At 36.0% G+C, this 16287-nt stretch overlaps 2 protein-coding genes across 2 annotated transcripts; both read right to left on the reverse strand.

Moving 5' to 3' along the window:
* Positions 1 to 1917: 1917 nt before the first annotated feature.
* LOC120105654 (photosystem I reaction center subunit V, chloroplastic-like) lies at positions 1918 to 2636 on the reverse strand. The gene has a single exon (XM_039118323.1). It carries the CDS (start codon positions 2522 to 2524, stop codon positions 2078 to 2080), a length of 447 nt encoding a protein of 148 aa, XP_038974251.1. The 5' UTR covers positions 2525 to 2636; the 3' UTR covers positions 1918 to 2077.
* Positions 2637 to 5754: 3118 nt separating this feature from the next.
* Positions 5755 to 15818, reverse strand: LOC120105657 (uncharacterized WD repeat-containing protein C2A9.03-like). Its single transcript, XM_039118332.1, has 10 exons — positions 15589 to 15818; positions 13841 to 14006; positions 13477 to 13644; positions 13311 to 13397; positions 9369 to 9503; positions 9103 to 9213; positions 7277 to 7368; positions 7094 to 7199; positions 6695 to 6781; positions 5755 to 6569 (listed from the first exon to the last, which is right to left on the reverse strand). Exons 2-10 carry the CDS (start codon positions 13979 to 13981, stop codon positions 6156 to 6158), a joined length of 1341 nt encoding a protein of 446 aa, XP_038974260.1. The 5' UTR covers positions 13982 to 14006; positions 15589 to 15818; the 3' UTR covers positions 5755 to 6155.
* Positions 15819 to 16287: the final 469 nt, after the last annotated feature.

Raw genomic sequence — 16287 nt, forward strand, 5'->3', positions numbered from 1 at the left:
TATATATATATATATATATATATATATATTCTAATTCCAGTTATGGATATTGACCACCAAAGTTCGTTGCCAATTGCTCAGCTTTCCTTGCACACTTTATCTGCATGTAGATAAGTAAATGCATGTATGGAAAAAGACTTTTGACATATGACCAGGTGCATGGCATCCCACTATAATATTTCATTTGGACTAGCATATGGGGCATAACCATTCTAATAACCAAATTAATTTGAACATCTAAAATAACTCTATAATTTCACAAATAATCTTACATATAAGCTATACAAAGGCATCATTTTTGGACCTTATCAAAATTTTCCACTCATGCATGCATGGAGCGTCTATGTTAGAAACCAATTCAAGTTTCTCTCATCACTTATCTCAAGAATATCAACTTTTTAATTACAAATTTCTGTCATTTTTTAATTATATTTTTTTTCTATCTTTAGAAATCGAGTTTCTCCCATCACGTATTTCAAGAATATCAAAATTTTTCATGCATGCATGGAACATCCGGAGAAACAGAGCGTTTGAGTCCAACAAGAAGAAAGCCTTAACATACCAGTCGAAATTTAATATAACTTAAAAGTTTACATGCTTGAATTTTGAATCCAATCATCTATTTAAATCTTTCTACCTCCCATTAAGTACTTTCTGTGGGGTTAATGTCATATGTGATCCTCAATATTTCTAAGGAATCTCCACTCTCTAGCTTTCTAGTGGGAAAGGATTTGGTTGGACCGTCATTAGACCATTATGATAGTCCAGTTAGCATGAGCCCTCATATCATGCATGCACAACAATATGCGAAATGCGTGCTCATCTCCCTGTGTGAATCAAGAACCCAGACCAAATATATATATAGCAATCTTCAAACTGTTTGCAAGCCAATAAAGGGGGTTAGAAAGATTGTAGGATATTATGGAAAAGTGTATAGATGTATGTTGTTGTCACCAAAATCTGAGCTAAAGAGACCAGACGAGCTCTGAGCTGGATAGATTGGATGAGCGGGTGAATAACAAGTGATCGGTTGTGGCCGGCCATGCTCGGATGAAGAGATTTGCTAAGAGTCCGATTTAAAAGTAAGAGAGAGAAAATACCGAAGGTCACCATATTTTGTCTGAGAAGGGACTCTTTGATGTCTAAATCCGATAATTTTGTTTGGAAACAGTAAGCAATTGAGAATAGTGAAAACAAGAGTGTCTTGCGTGAGAGAGAGCACATATGGAGGTTCTTCAGGTGTTGATTATATAGAGGGTCGGTATCGGTTATCCAAAGAGATAGACTTGTGACTTAACTGCTCTGTAGATCCCAAATGCTATGGGCTTAATTGCATAGGTCGTGTGGTAACTTCTCAATCATGTAGAGCGAGCTATAACTATTCTGCATTATACTTCATAAATGCATAGAATCATAACTATCTCTTTAGTGGACTTTAACTGTCTTAAATATACTTTTATTCGAAGACACGTGACTCGTTACTGCTCGTCATCCGCTCAGATTGCTGGCTCTATCAACTCCTCAAGTCCAGATACAAGTCGATGAATCGATGCTACATCATATGCATGTATAGGAAGTTTTGTGCCTTCCACCCCTTTGGAAGCAGGTCTTGGATAATGTAAATTATTCAAGTTGATGAAACTTTGGTTTGCAAACCTAGGGCCCTCCCTATATTCAAAATCAATCACGTGAGTAAGTTGGATGGGGCCAACAATTGCTGGGCCAATAAAAATTTTCCACATACCATAATTCCAAGAATTTTCAGATAATGAGGCTAAACAAGAATCATACTCGAGTATTTTCATAAAGCTAATCTTTTGTTACTTCCTTGCATGACTAAGAGCTAGCATACCACATCGAAAAGAACATGCGGCAGAGCTAAAAAAGAAAATCACATGAGAGAAAAGAAAGCAAAACTAATGACCCAAGCAAATTCAGTCAACTTTTGAGAGAAAAGCAAATTTAATTGATAAGAAGCCACCTCCCACACAAATACAATGGATTCCCCCACCCACCAAAACTATCACATCCCCACAACTCCAAAGCCAAAGTTTACCACCATCCCTTAGGATTAAATTCAGAAGAACTTGGGATCGTAGCCGTTGCTGGAGGTGGCGAGGATGTAGTAAGCCACGATGTGGCCGATGGAACCCCATGCAAGGACGTCGACTATGTTGAACCCGACCGGGTCGTGGAGACTCACGTACTCCTTGGCCCGGGTGTCGCCGGCGTCGTAATGGGTCATCCCGTTCTGCTCCGGGAGCCCTTGCTTGGCCACGTTCTCCCTCTGGAAGTTGAAGAACACGAACCGGCCCAGGAAGAGGGACAGACCGGTGCTGAGGCTGATCACCAGGGACGGGTTCAGCTCGGCCTTCACTGCTAGACCGGGTCTGGTGCTGGACCGGACCGGCGGCTGGGCAGAGAGGGCGAGGCTGGCTCTTCGGAGGAAGGACAGGGAGGAGTCGGTAGGCTTGAGAGGGCGGAGGCCGGTGAAGGTGGGTGTGGAGAAGAGGGTGGCGACCATGGCTGATGACGGCTTTGGCTTGTGGTTGAGGTTAAGACTGGTGTGGGGGGAAAGGAATGTGGATGCTGTGAAAGATTTGAGGATTGCGAGTGCTGGAAGCCAGGGGAAATGTTGTGGGGGAGGAGGATGAACGGGAGGCGAGAGGAGAGGACGATTTGGGGTGATGAGTTGGCTGGAAGTGATTGGAGGGAGATAGATAGGATATTGGGGTAATTAATCACCGGTCCATTTATTGACCGGTCGGTCTCTAATGTTTAATCCGGTGTGGGCATTTTCGACTTTTTTTTTTTTAAATAAAAAGAGCTCAAAAACCGGGAATTAAACTTGGTGAAGATATTGGACGGAAGATTTTAAGACCGATCAACCAGAACTTTTTGTTATAGCGCGGTCTTTTTGAGAGTAGAGAATTAATTAGCCCTAGGATAGGGGTTTGGTGGCCGCAACACCCAAATGTAGCACCCACCCAATGTCGCACCCACCCAATGTCGCACCCACGTATAGATCTACTGTTTGTTTTAGTTAAATTAAGACATCGCCCAATGGTGTATCTGCATTCGATTCATATGGCTTCAAAATTCTCATCCAAAACAGATCCTCTATTTTTTTTTTTCTTAAATTTTCTTTAATTTTTTTTCATAAATATTCTTCTAAAAATTAAAATTTGCACAAATATCCTCTTAAAATTTATAATTATTTTTGTACCCTCGTAAAAGACTGATTTTGCACAAATCTTCCTAATATAATGGTTCTTATAACACCGTTAATAAAAACTATATTTATTTTAATTAAAAATAAAATAAAATTTTGAAATTACTTTTTTTATCCTCCATCGCGATCGCCTTATAAATATATTTTTTTTGCGCATCCATTCATTAAGAATATTTTAGTCATTTTAATTTGAAACCGTTAATTTTTTAACGTCGTTAGATTGTGTGGGTACATATGCAAAAATAAGGATAAAAAAAAGGTAAAATAGCAAAACAAGTGTTTTATGAGGGTATATATATTTATGAGGGTATATATGTAAATATTAATTTTGAGAGGGTATTCATGCAAAATTCAATATTTAGGAGGGTATTAATGTAAAAAAAAATATTTTTTTCCTTTTTTTTTTCCTTTTGTTTTTTTGCTTTTTTTTCTGTCCATTCTTTTGGGTCTTGCTTTTACTTTTTTTAATTATTATTTAAAACACTTTTTCTCTTCATTTCCCCCTTTATTTTCTTTTTTCCTTTTTTTTCTCTTCATTCTTTTGGGCCTTGCTTTTATAATTTTTTGCGCCTGTGATGAGATGATGTGAAACATCCTTTCTAATGATGGGTCAGCCACCTCTATTTTTTCTTTCTTTTTTCCTTTTTTTAATCTTTTTCTCTTCATTCTTTTAGGCATTGCTTTTATCTATTTTCGGCATGGGGTCTGATGGTGTGAATAGATACTTTGTCATCATGCCTTGGCCATTTGGTGAGTGGATCAGCACTGGATTTCACAAAATCCAGCTCGTTTAATCATATTGAGGAATCTTTTGATTGCGGTAGTATTTTATCAATACATATAGATCCAAAAGGTGAATGCAATATATTTTCCCCTTTTATTTCCCTCTTTTCTCTTCATTGTTTTGGGCCTTGCTTCATCTGTATTTGGGACTGGGGTGTGATGGTGTGAACTGATCCTTTCTGATAATGATTTAGCTATTTGATCAGTGGATCAGCGTTGGATTTCATAGAATTCAATTCATTTCATGTATGTTGAGGAAGCTTTTGATTGTGGTAGCATTTTATCAATATCTAGATCCAAAAGGTGAATGAAATCTATATTTTTAGTGTGGTATGTCTTGAGAAAGCATTTATCTTTCAAAAAAAGGCTTGATAACCATGCCTTTGACCTTTGAGCTTTGGTTTCCTTCAGCATTGATATCTGTCATTTGAATGGAAGTGAAAGCTCCTCCCTAGTCAAGTCTCCGATTAAATTTTCCAGAACAGTAGTTTTTATAAACAACCATTATTAGTCACTTTGAGAAATCTAGAACTATAACTGCAAAATAGCACCTTTGTTCATCATGTTCTTGGACTTTATCTCTTATGAAAAATACTGTTTGTAACCTCTACTTAAAAATTAGAAAGAAAAAAAAATCTCTTGTGGAGCATTGTCTTCTTTCAAAATTTACAAAGCAGAAGTCCAATCAAAGCTAATGAGAGTTTAGGTACAAAAATTGACAAGTAAAAATTTATTTCAAAATTCAAAATACCATCATCATATGATATAGTATCCAAAATCAGTTTGTGCGAAGCTTTCATTATCTCACTTCTTTACTGAACCAATTTAGTGTTCCTAGATGAGCTGTGCATCTTCATGCTAAGAAAAATCCTCCAATCAATCAGTAGTCAGTCCCTTACATACTTGATGCAGGGAGTTTGAGTTTGCACTTCTCATCCTTTATAGCATGCGTCTTTTACGAAACATTTTTCCATTTTAGCTTTTCATTATTTTTCACCCAATAAAGCCTTGCTCAAATGATCTACTCATGCTGATGCTTCTAAAAGTATTCTTTGCCTTTCAAAGGATGGAGTAGTAGAATGATAAACCAGTTGCATCCCTTGTGTACAATGAATTGGTACTCAGATATAACAATTAACTAAAATGACTCAACCCTATATACTTCACATTGTAATACAAAACTCAGGTTACTTCACTGCTGAACTTGATATAGGATACTTCACCTTCCTCAAAAATCTATTAATTTCCTTGAAGAGATAAAACAGACTTCAAGAGAAGCATAACCCAGTACAGTAGCATCCTCTTGCTAACCTGATAACCCCTCTGAAAAATCTTAGATTAACGTGATATTTTAAATTAGTATAATAATCAAAAGAAAATAAATATTGTTAAAAGTAGAAACATTGACAAAAAATATAAATACTAACATCAGATCAAAATCAGCAGAATCACACATATATAGAAGTAATAATACGGACAAAAAATGATAATAATACATTATAGATCTTCTAGGACTAATAAAACAATATGCCCATAATTATTCACAAAATAATTACCCTTTACAAATCTTACATCGAGAAAAAAAAATTGGAAATAAACCTGAATCTTGCTCCTCAAAAGAAATTTTGCACGATGACAGCACAAAAATAACTTTCCGATGTCGATCCAATAATCACAGGTCAAAGCAATCCAAACATAAAACATTTGACTGAAAAAGTAATCAAACTAAGAAGAACAGATTACCAGAAATATCATCTTGTACTGCAATGCATGAGTCGAAACAAGCGGTGTGAAATTTCACTAAAGTTTGTAGAGAACAGAAAAAATAAAAAAACATTGAATGAAGATTACAACAGAATCACTCAGAAAATCTTCTGAAGGACAGCTGAAAGTCTAGCACATAGAGCTAACTCGAAATTTTCTTCACCTCACAACTGCAGTCTCTAGACATATGTACATTTTCTCTTTGTACACTTCAAAGGAGTCTGTTTTTTTTTATTCACGATTGAACATGAGAAAGATTTCCAACTTCCCCTTTACCCTTACTCTCAGTCCCCCTGGCCATGTCCATGTACAACACTCTGTCCTGGGCGCCAGAACAAAGAGTCTCAAGAGCTACAACATGGAAACGAGTTTTAATTCAAAGTAGTGAGTCAAGGTACGAGTAGTTCCGGAGGCGGCTGTACTGAAGGAGACTGCCATAGGTGCGATCCCACACACCAACAAAAAGAGCCTCGGTGTCAGGACTGAACGACATGCCTGAGATTTCACCAAAGAAGTCCAGCTCCTGTCGCTTGTTGTACCCACTTCTAACATCAAAGATGTGAACAAAGTCTGCAGGCTCTGCCATCGCCATGAACTGACCATCAGATGTGAAGCGGATTGATCTTATGGCTCCAAGGTTCCCTCTCAGTACATCCACAGATTTTGAGAGGTTCCTTGCATCCCAAATCCGACAGGTCTTATCCTGGTTACCAGTGGCAAATGTGTGACCATCAGGATTCCATGCCGATGCAAACGAGTAGTCCAGGTGACCACGCAATTCATGGATAGTCTGCAAGAACTAAACTTCAGAAACAAACTTTTTGTTGCTTCAACATTTAAAATTGGAAGTGATGAAGGCAGGTTACTCCCATTGAGGTTCATCACTTGACCTGAATAACCAAGTATAGTACTCACCTTTCCGGTATGAGCATCAACCAGTAGTCCGTCAGGGTTGTCACCCACAATAACAAGAAGCTTCCCATCAGGACTAAGTGATGTATGCTGAAAACAGAACAACAGGTAAAGATACAATAATACAAGATATTGTCTGATAAAATATTAGACTATAAATAACACCAACTTCCCATACACCAGCATGACTCAACTTATTGATTGGGTTTATAGTTTTTATAATCTGATTCCACTGAATATCCAAAGAAATGATAACACTATATGGCTCTTTGACCAGGATTAACAACTTAACCAACTACACACTACAATAGATCAATTACAGATGGCTCATATTCACATCCCACTAGAAAAAGAAAAAACATCTAACAATACAGTACAGGTAATCAAATACTAATGGCTTACATTGACCGGCCATTGGAAACGGAAATGCTTGCAAAGCTGAAACTTCTCCATGTCAAAGTCACGAACTCCACAGTCATTATTTGAAGCCATGAAGTGAACAGCGCCACTGAATAAATTCCATTTTTGAGTCAGAGCCACCAGACATGATCAAAACAAAAGAGAATGCCAGGCAAAATGTAGTACCTGGGACTGTCGTAAATCTCCACAGCATTAGTGATTGCATTGTCATCATAAGTTGTCCGGGAACAATAGCTTATTCCTTCTCGATCTAAATACTGCATTTCCAAGAAAGTAAGAGAAAAGCTCAGATAATATATACCTTCTAAAATACTGGAATAAATATATTTCCAATGTTGCATTAACTGTACAGTCCACTGCAATTGCATTTAGTGCATCTATGTCAAACTGCTAACACCATAAGTTTCATGCCTAAATTACACAATCGCTTCACCCGATTGATGATGACGAATCAGATACTCAAAAACACCTGATCGATCATATACATATATATATATATATATTACCATTGGCAATAAATTTATAGCTATTTTACTTACGCAATACCAGAGATTTAGACTTCTCAACAAGGAGCCAAAAAAGTAACTTTCAAAAATCCTGGCCCGAATTATATGTGCATAAAACAATAATATTTCATTATTATCTAAAATTTTTAAATCGAACAGCCTAAAATGTTGAGCAGCATATTAGCAATAGATAATGATGCCAGGTAAGTAAAAGATAAGGTTGAAATGAAGAATTAACTCCAGGAACATAAACAAAAAGAAAAGAATGTTACAGTTTACAGCAAACTGATTATTTTTATCCTTTCAGAAGCATGAACACAAGCACTGGGATAGCACAACGTTGTGTAAATCTCTATTGCTTATGTACTACTGGAGGCAATGGCCACTTTTAAGTCATATTTCTTGCCTCATCAATTATTGTATTCCTATAAATTTTCTAAGATATTAGCTGAGCAAATCAGCTGATTGATTCTCAGGCTTGCTAAGCTGCTCCCACTTTAACATGATCCTTTCATCCAGTAGAATTCATAACCTCTTAGTGTAGCTATGAACTATGACCACATTAGATCACATAAATAAAATGTGCATATCACCTAATAACTGCTTTAAACAACCTGAACTACTCCTAGTAAACCATAACTTCTCAGCTTGCTCGATCTTTGTAACTGCCGACTTTTGGGGAGATCAGACAGTCTACCACCATGGTTCTTGACAAAGCCAAAACCATAACTCTAATTATCATTTTCTGATCTCAACTATTTGGAGTTAAACTTTTTTAATTCTTACAAGGTGTCTTTTAAAAGGGTAACTCTAAAAACACTACAAACTCTTCCAAAACATTTCTCATAGCTTTCATTCAAAATAGCTTATCACTTCTCTCTTTTGTGACCCTTCAAAATGCAAGTTTAAGCACCTTTCTATTGCATGCAATCACCTCTACATATCAAGTCTTCTCATCTTACACAGCATAGACCTTGAAAGCCTTGACTGACAGTCCACAAACCTCATTGTCCTCCCTACCCTGCGTGCTCAAATATGAATTGGCATTTCTATCAACCAAGGGTAAATACTTTCTCCTGAGATAGCTTTCCATCATACTACATTTTGCCATTCTTCTCAGACTCTCTCTTTGCATTATGCATTATCAGCATAACACTAAGTACTATGTACACAAGTATACAGTCATATATCTCGTTATTTTGCTACATATATAAGATATACATGGCAACTTTCTCACACATATGCTTATGAAAATACTTAATGAATAAGGTAAGCCAAAGAGGAAACTGTTTTTTTAATCATCGGCAAATTTTTCGTGAACATGCTTCTGGAAATAACAAAACATGTTTCATTAAAAGCAGTGAACAAATTGATAAACTAATGAAAAATAAATAGATAGATAATGGAAGTAGTGATGGATATTATATTCTCCCATGCTTCCATGAATTATTGTAAAAGAGTGGTGGACAAAATGAAGAGAATTACTTTACAAATAAGTTCCCCTTGAAATCCACCCGCTACAAGTAACTTATCTTTTACTGCCAATGTGCTAACTTGAGTCTGAGAAAATCCTTCTAATACACTTCCAGGGTGTTTCTGTAACAAAATTAAAAAGCCATTATGTAAGTTAAAAATTATAACTATCCACCTAATAAAATGATTATTGAAGAAAAACATCATTTAAATCAAAATAAAAAAAGAAGAGGAACAAAAGGAACTTTATAATAGATTTATGAAGAAAGATTATGCACCTCATTTGGTGCCACATGTCCTGAGACATTCATAACCTCATACTTCTCACAAGTTAACGCTGACCAATGGAGCACAGAATAGTGTGACATTAGATAGACATCATGCTTTGATGTAGCCCAGACCAGATTTCTCAGCTGTAAAAGTAAAATATAATTAATGAAGATCAATGGCACAGTTTTTAAAGAAACTCAAAATAAATAGAATGCACTCATATAAATGTAATAAGTCCACTGAAAATTCTTTTGCACTATAGTTTAGCTACCTAGAAACAAATAACAGGGCAATCACATGGCACTTAAATTTTATAAAAATATGTAGACAAAATTTGACATGGTTAAGGCCCAGCAATAAGAGAAAGGTCAGTAACAAAAGGTAGAAAGAGGTATTTGATGTACTTATCCTTGATTATGGGTGTAGTCAAGATGAGCTAGAACAATTTTTGTTCTGAATTTCTGATCAACGACGGCTTGAAAATTTATTTCAAGCATTATATTCAGGACCCAACATGCCTTGCTTCAAGCCTTGTTCGAGGAAAACTGAACATAAACCTATTTTTTGAACGGATTGATAGTCTTAAATCAATTCCTCAAGAGATTGAATAAATTATTCCTAGAAAAGAAAATGAAAGTCGAATCAAGTTTGAATCGGGCTCAATTCAAGCTCATTTGAGCTTCAAATTTAAAGCCTTATTTAGACAAATAAAACCCATGACCCAGTAAACTGGAAAGCTATCAACCTACAACTATTGAGCCCATCTGACTGAATTATGACAATACAATGAAGCCATCAATTTGTTTAAATAACACCACATTAGTTTCAGCAGTTGCTGATTAACAATATACATAACAGGTACTGTATATAAAATATACATTGTTAGGTATTCTCTCTAAATATAACATTTAAAACTTAAACATGATTTTTTAGCCTAATCATGCGATGCCTCATCAAATAGAGATCTGCTCAAGATTGGCTTGAAATTTATTCCAAGCCAAAAAGCCAAGATCAAGCTTAGATTGTTCATATCTCATTCAAGATTAATTGAACCTATTTGCAAGTGAGTTGAACTGATCGGCATTTATATCCATAATGCGATGAATCTAATATGCCCCCTCTATGATTAAGTTCAAATGTCCAGTTACCACATGCATTTTTAGAAATTTCATCTTTATAATCTGTACAAGGCCACCACCAAGCACGTGCTCAGATGGCATCACCCTTGATAATCGGACAAATGGGCAGGAGTTCGACTTTAGCTAGGATCAGCCATCTACAACTGGGGTGGGAATAGGGTAGAAAGGTAGGGATTAGCCCCTCCTAATCTAATTTTTTTAAACAAAAAACTGTATAAGGGTCACCTGAACCTTTAATGTAATATGTTATTCACTAAATCTGCAGATTCCCACAACCAAAGGTAAAAATATAAAAATTTGATTTCAAGTATAGAGCTGAAAACTTTTTCCCTTTCTTTTCTCAAAATATTTCTAAACTAGAAGTGGTGATCTTGCAGATATTGCAATTGCTTGTGTCAGCATATGTGGGATTGTGCACAAACATGTAGTTGAACAATTTCTTTTACATGTTCCCAATTATTAAAGTTAAAAGTGAAAGACAAATACTAAAATATGTTATCCCTCTCTTTCCTCAAACTGTTTCCAAAACACTGATGATGACACAGTACATGCTGAAAGTACTCAGCAACTCTATAAGGTTCATGTCTTAGTTGCCAGTAGTAGGAGCAGGTCCAGGAGCGAGGAAGCACATCTTTCACAAAATTGGAACAATGAAAAGCTCAGGAAGTGGGTGATGAGTTTCTGAAGCACATATGCCACTCTAAGTAGAATTCTAGATACTGAGGTTCATGCATGCAGAAATTTACTCAAACTTTCTTGTTATTGTTCCCAATTGCCAAATATTAATATAAGTGGAATGCAAATGATACTAAATCCAAAAAGTTAAATACCTGCAATAGTTCAGTCCATCTGCTGTAACGTCAAAGCAATCAATACAACTACTAGGGTCCAAACTTTGACTATTAAGGAACCTGAGATCTTAGTCTGGACAAGGAAAATATTAATGTTTCCTCACTTGCAAGGCGGAAGGAGCTTTGGCTTATTAGAGTGAGATCTAGTCTTCCATATTTCACATTGATGACAGGCAAACATGCTAAGAAGACCGCAATAGAACATGTCCCCCTCTTAAGAGAGTGCAAACTAAGGGCCTGTCCGAATAAAATACGATAGGATGGTACATATAATTTCCTAAAGTTATCGCTATCACCCAAGGTCAGTTGTATGGATGTCTTCCTTATCAGATAAACTGCTTGTCAGTAAAGGCTAAAGCTTCAGGACAAGTCCCATAAATCTAGGACTTCTGCTCATAAAGCATCCATGCTCTCCAATACCCCTCCCTAGAGTTGCCTAAAGAGAATTCTCTGGCCTGTGATCTATATGCTCAGCATCTGCCCACCAGCCTTCAACCATTTACACCACCAACTTCCCTCCCTCCCACCTCACAGCCGCTTGATGAGATCATAAATGCACAGGTGAGTTTCAAACCCACTCATCCGTCAACCCCACCTGTCCCCTCCATTCCATCTCCTTTCCCCTTTCATCACTGCCCCCTACCTGTGCCCATGCCTCCACTCCATCCCTACCCCTTCAGTTGCCTCTTTCCCATCTGCCTCAACCCCTCCAATCATAAGCAGCTCTCTTCTGCATCCAGCCTTCTTTTTTTCCATTGATTTGTGTGTTGGTGGGGCCAGGTGGGAGGGGAAAGAGCAGGGGAGAGGCAGCAAAGAGGCAGCCACTTATGTTAATTAAATTAACCAAACATCAATAATTAAAATAACTAATCAGACATTCCCCCTATCTATTTAAACATAAACATACCGTAGGTTACATGATTTTATTTTTAAACCATAAGTCTTATTAGCTACTTAAATAGGACCTAACAACAAGGGTGTGAAGCTCAACGACCACGGGATGAATGGGAATCAACAGATTTTGCAAGCCCCTACTAGAATTTTGCAGTATAATATATGGGCATGCTCTAAATCAAAGCATCCATTCTCCTATAAAGCTAATCTGCTATTTTGATTTAAACACTAGCTACTAACCAAAGGCTAGTAGCTTTGTTACTGACGAGGCTCAAAAGGTCAGAGATACCTTCAATCCAACTAAAAAAATAGGATCTCTATGCTCTTGAAATGATACATTTTAACTTTTACATGTAAAAATATTCATGTCTGATAATCAGCAAAACCTACTGAGAGAAACATCAGTTATTAACCTAGTGAAGAACTATATGCCCATGTCCTAATCAGTTATCTCTTGATAGGATGAGAAGCATAAAGATATTAACCTTCCAAAATATACAATAAAAGAAGACTAAGATTTTATTAATCTAAAGGTAACTGAAAGACTCATAGAAAGCCAAAACCAAAAGGTGCTAATATGTTTTACAACCAATAACTTTTGAGAACAAAAATTAAGAGTCTATCAAAAATCCTAAGAGATTTGATTCCCTTTTCAAGCATCTTTCACGATCACATTCTGTATACATTAATTTTAATAACCAGAAAATTATTCACCTCCTCTACTAGACTAAGACTCTAGCTCAACGAACACATCTACAAAATACACTGTCAAAACTGTCAAAACCCTTCGGACTTTAGTAAGTTTTACTCCTTAGACTAGGAATCAAAAGTCCATCCAAATTCTACTTCAAGTTAAATTATCATTATCTCAATAACTTGTTGACATTGACTGATTCAAACCTTGGTACAAAACAGAAACCATGTCTCCAAGACATAGAAACATCTTGAAACAATACAAATAGCATGGCATTACATAAACCAAGATACTGAGCAAAGAATGAACAAACAAATTCTATAGCTCATTAATGAATAGAAAGGAACCTGCTTGGGAACTTTATTTGCTTACCTGAAAATGGAGGATAGTTGATTTCACTGATCTTGTATTAAGTCGAAACTCATAATACATGCCCCCTTTCTCAGTTGGTTTGCAAAACTAGATACAAGAAAAGGATGTTGAAAAGAATGCAACAAGAAAACCATGTAACAAACCCAAAACTGTGTAGCTATTGTACCTTTTCTGATGATTCGCCAGAATTTGGAATGTTCTCATAATTCTTGTATTGTTCTAATCTGGTTTGTCTGTACTTCTCCCTTGTGATGCTTAAGCTACTCCACGGTATTCCTTGGATATCCCTTCCTTTCCTTGCTTGTGCTGATGAAGTGTCAAATACCTTACTATGCTGGATAAAATAAGATAACTTTCTTTTAGAATGTTGAGAGCATAATACAGAGAAGAGAAATGAGAAATGAGAAAAGAGTTTCTAGGAATTATAAATTCTGTACTAATAAGAAACACTAGCATGCCACTTAAAAATTGAAAAAGAAAGTAATTGCAGTAGTTTGATGAAAAGCACGCTAGTATAAGGATAGGCATACAGATTGGCCATATTCTTCATCATCAGAATCTGAATCACCCATCACTCTTCCTTGAAAATCTTCATCCATGTCATCCTCTGCATCCCCCATTTCATAATCCTCTGCCATCTCATCAACATCATCACCTTGGTACCGAGACATATTTGACTTACTTCAAAATTTATGCCTGTGCGATATCCAATACAAGGAAAGTTCAGATAGAGGCATACAGTTCCTATGGCATCTCCAAGATGCTCTCCAATATGCATGAGCTTAAGAGTAAAAAAAAATAGCAATATGAGAAACAAATTCCAATAGGGCATACCAAAAGGCACACTCCGGCAGGCACAAAAGAAGAAGTCTACCTACAGGTTCATATCTACTATGCATAAAATGAAAGGCTTTGCATGGCTTCATGACCTACAACACGTCATGATGATGAGAGCTGACAAACAGAGCCCCTTTAGGGATGAATACCCAGTGCTTCTCTGTTATACAAACTACAGAGAGGGAAAAGCTATAATGGGTGGGTCTCTCTCTCTCTCTCTCTCTCTCTCTCTCTCTCTCTCTCTCTCTCTATATATATATATATATATATATATATATATATATATATATATATCTACATATCTACATACATATATATATATGTATCGACATATCTACATACATATATATATATATATGTGTGTGTGTGTGTGTATCTACATATCTACATAAACATATGTATATGTATACGTAGATACATATATATATATATATATATATATGTATGTATGTATGTACATATCTACATATCTACAGAAATATCAAAAAGAGAATTATAACCATTTTACATCATTCATACGCTAAACTGAAGGATTCATACACAATTGCTTTATTTATGAAATGTCAATGCTAATTAACATTCATCCTGAAACTTTTCTCGGTTTAAAAAATTGGGAGGACATAACTGACAGCTAACAAAAACTTTCCCTGATGCTTGAACTTGGGCAGATCATTAGTTCAACCACCAAATATCTTCCTTCATCACAAATGGATTGACAAACAGCAAATTGCCCAAGCAACAGAATAGTATCCAACATAAAAGTGAAATAGACTAAACCAAGAGCGATATGTTTATATGGCTAACAACAAACCTAGACCACAGAGAGCAACGGCCTTAGACAAATTCGTATCTTTACCCACACGATTGAAACAAAAACACATGCACCAATAAGTTGCATATATATATATATATATATATATATATATATATATATATATATATATATATATATATATATATATATATATATATATATATATATATATATATATATATATATGCAGATGAGAAAAAATAATTCTTCATCTATTAATTTCATGAATTAAATAACCAACCTGGGAACCACACCACAATGTAATATCATGAAATTACAAGAAAAAAACACCTTGTACGCAGAGTTCAGAGATCTTTACCCGGATTTTGTCGATAAATCGATAAGTTACTCAAGACAACATAAAAATTCGAACAAGGGGAGGTTTTTCACCGTAATTCCAAATTTAAAGAAAGACGGAACTTTAGATTACGCCACGATCCTGAAGTCGCAAACCCATACCTTTCTCTTTACAAACAATAAACCTCAAAAAATGACAATAAAAAAGTCAAAGATATCCAACATACACCAGAGGCAGCAAAGATGGATCACAAACATCCAAATCCAGAGACATCTAACCGATCGCATAAATTTCCAAAAAAAAAAAAACGAATTTTTATAATTTCGCACCTTTTCCAGGGTTGGCAAGCCTTCAGATCTCGAAGGAGGAGAGAATCTGCATCCCCTAGGGCCAGGAATCCGAGGAATCGAAAGCCTCCCGACCGGAATCAGACGAATTTGAGGAGATTAAAAGGATCGCTTCTCGCCGATTTAGGGTTGGGCTTTCCTTAATTTTTCTTTTATTTTTTTATTTCTTTCCGATAGCTTACAGGATCGCAGACGAAGGAAGGACAGGGACAGGTTAGCGATAGAAATACTGGTCCGTTTACGGTAATGCCCGTATAATTTCGGATAACTACGAAAATGCCGTTCTCGGCCTTTTGCCAACGTGTCCCGTTGGCGATGTCCAGTTTTCCAAAACAAAATTCTGAATTTCTAAAACTTGTTTGCTTGATTTTGAATTTTTATAATTATTAAAACTTTAGAATTATTTACCACGAAGATTTTTATTTTGCTTTGGAAAAAGCTGAGATTTAATTTTTACTCTCATCTTATTTTCTACTACATGAGAACAAAAGATAAGCAAAATTTGAAAGGATAGCATATTTTTTTGCTAAAAAATGATAATATTATAATAATCATTAAAAAAATTGAAGGAATGTAATTGATTTTCTGTGTTTGGATGGGGACGTTGCATAATGTTGTGACGATATACCGGTTGCTTCCTATCAAATAAGAGAAAGGCCAAAATTCAGATAGATCGTGATT

This window comes from Phoenix dactylifera, unplaced genomic scaffold (assembly GCF_009389715.1).
Source record: "Phoenix dactylifera cultivar Barhee BC4 unplaced genomic scaffold, palm_55x_up_171113_PBpolish2nd_filt_p 000334F, whole genome shotgun sequence".
NCBI lineage: Eukaryota > Viridiplantae > Streptophyta > Magnoliopsida > Arecales > Arecaceae > Phoenix > Phoenix dactylifera.

What these genes read in the sequence shown, in the direction of transcription:
- LOC120105654 (XM_039118323.1), bottom strand. Translation starts at nt 2,524, where the DNA reads ATGGTCGCCACCCTCTTCTCCACACCCACCTTCACCGGCCTCCGCCCT.
- LOC120105657 (XM_039118332.1), bottom strand. Translation starts at nt 13,981, where the DNA reads ATGTCTCGGTACCAAGGTGATGATGTTGATGAGATGGCAGAGGATTAT. An exon ending in CTGGCGAATCATCAGAAAAG is followed by an intron (nt 13,398 to 13,476) that starts GTACAATAGCTA and finishes TCTTGTATCTAG; the next exon opens with TTTTGCAAACCAACTGAGAA. An exon ending in GACATGTGGCACCAAATGAG is followed by an intron (nt 9,214 to 9,368) that starts GTGCATAATCTT and finishes ATTTTGTTACAG; the next exon opens with AAACACCCTGGAAGTGTATT.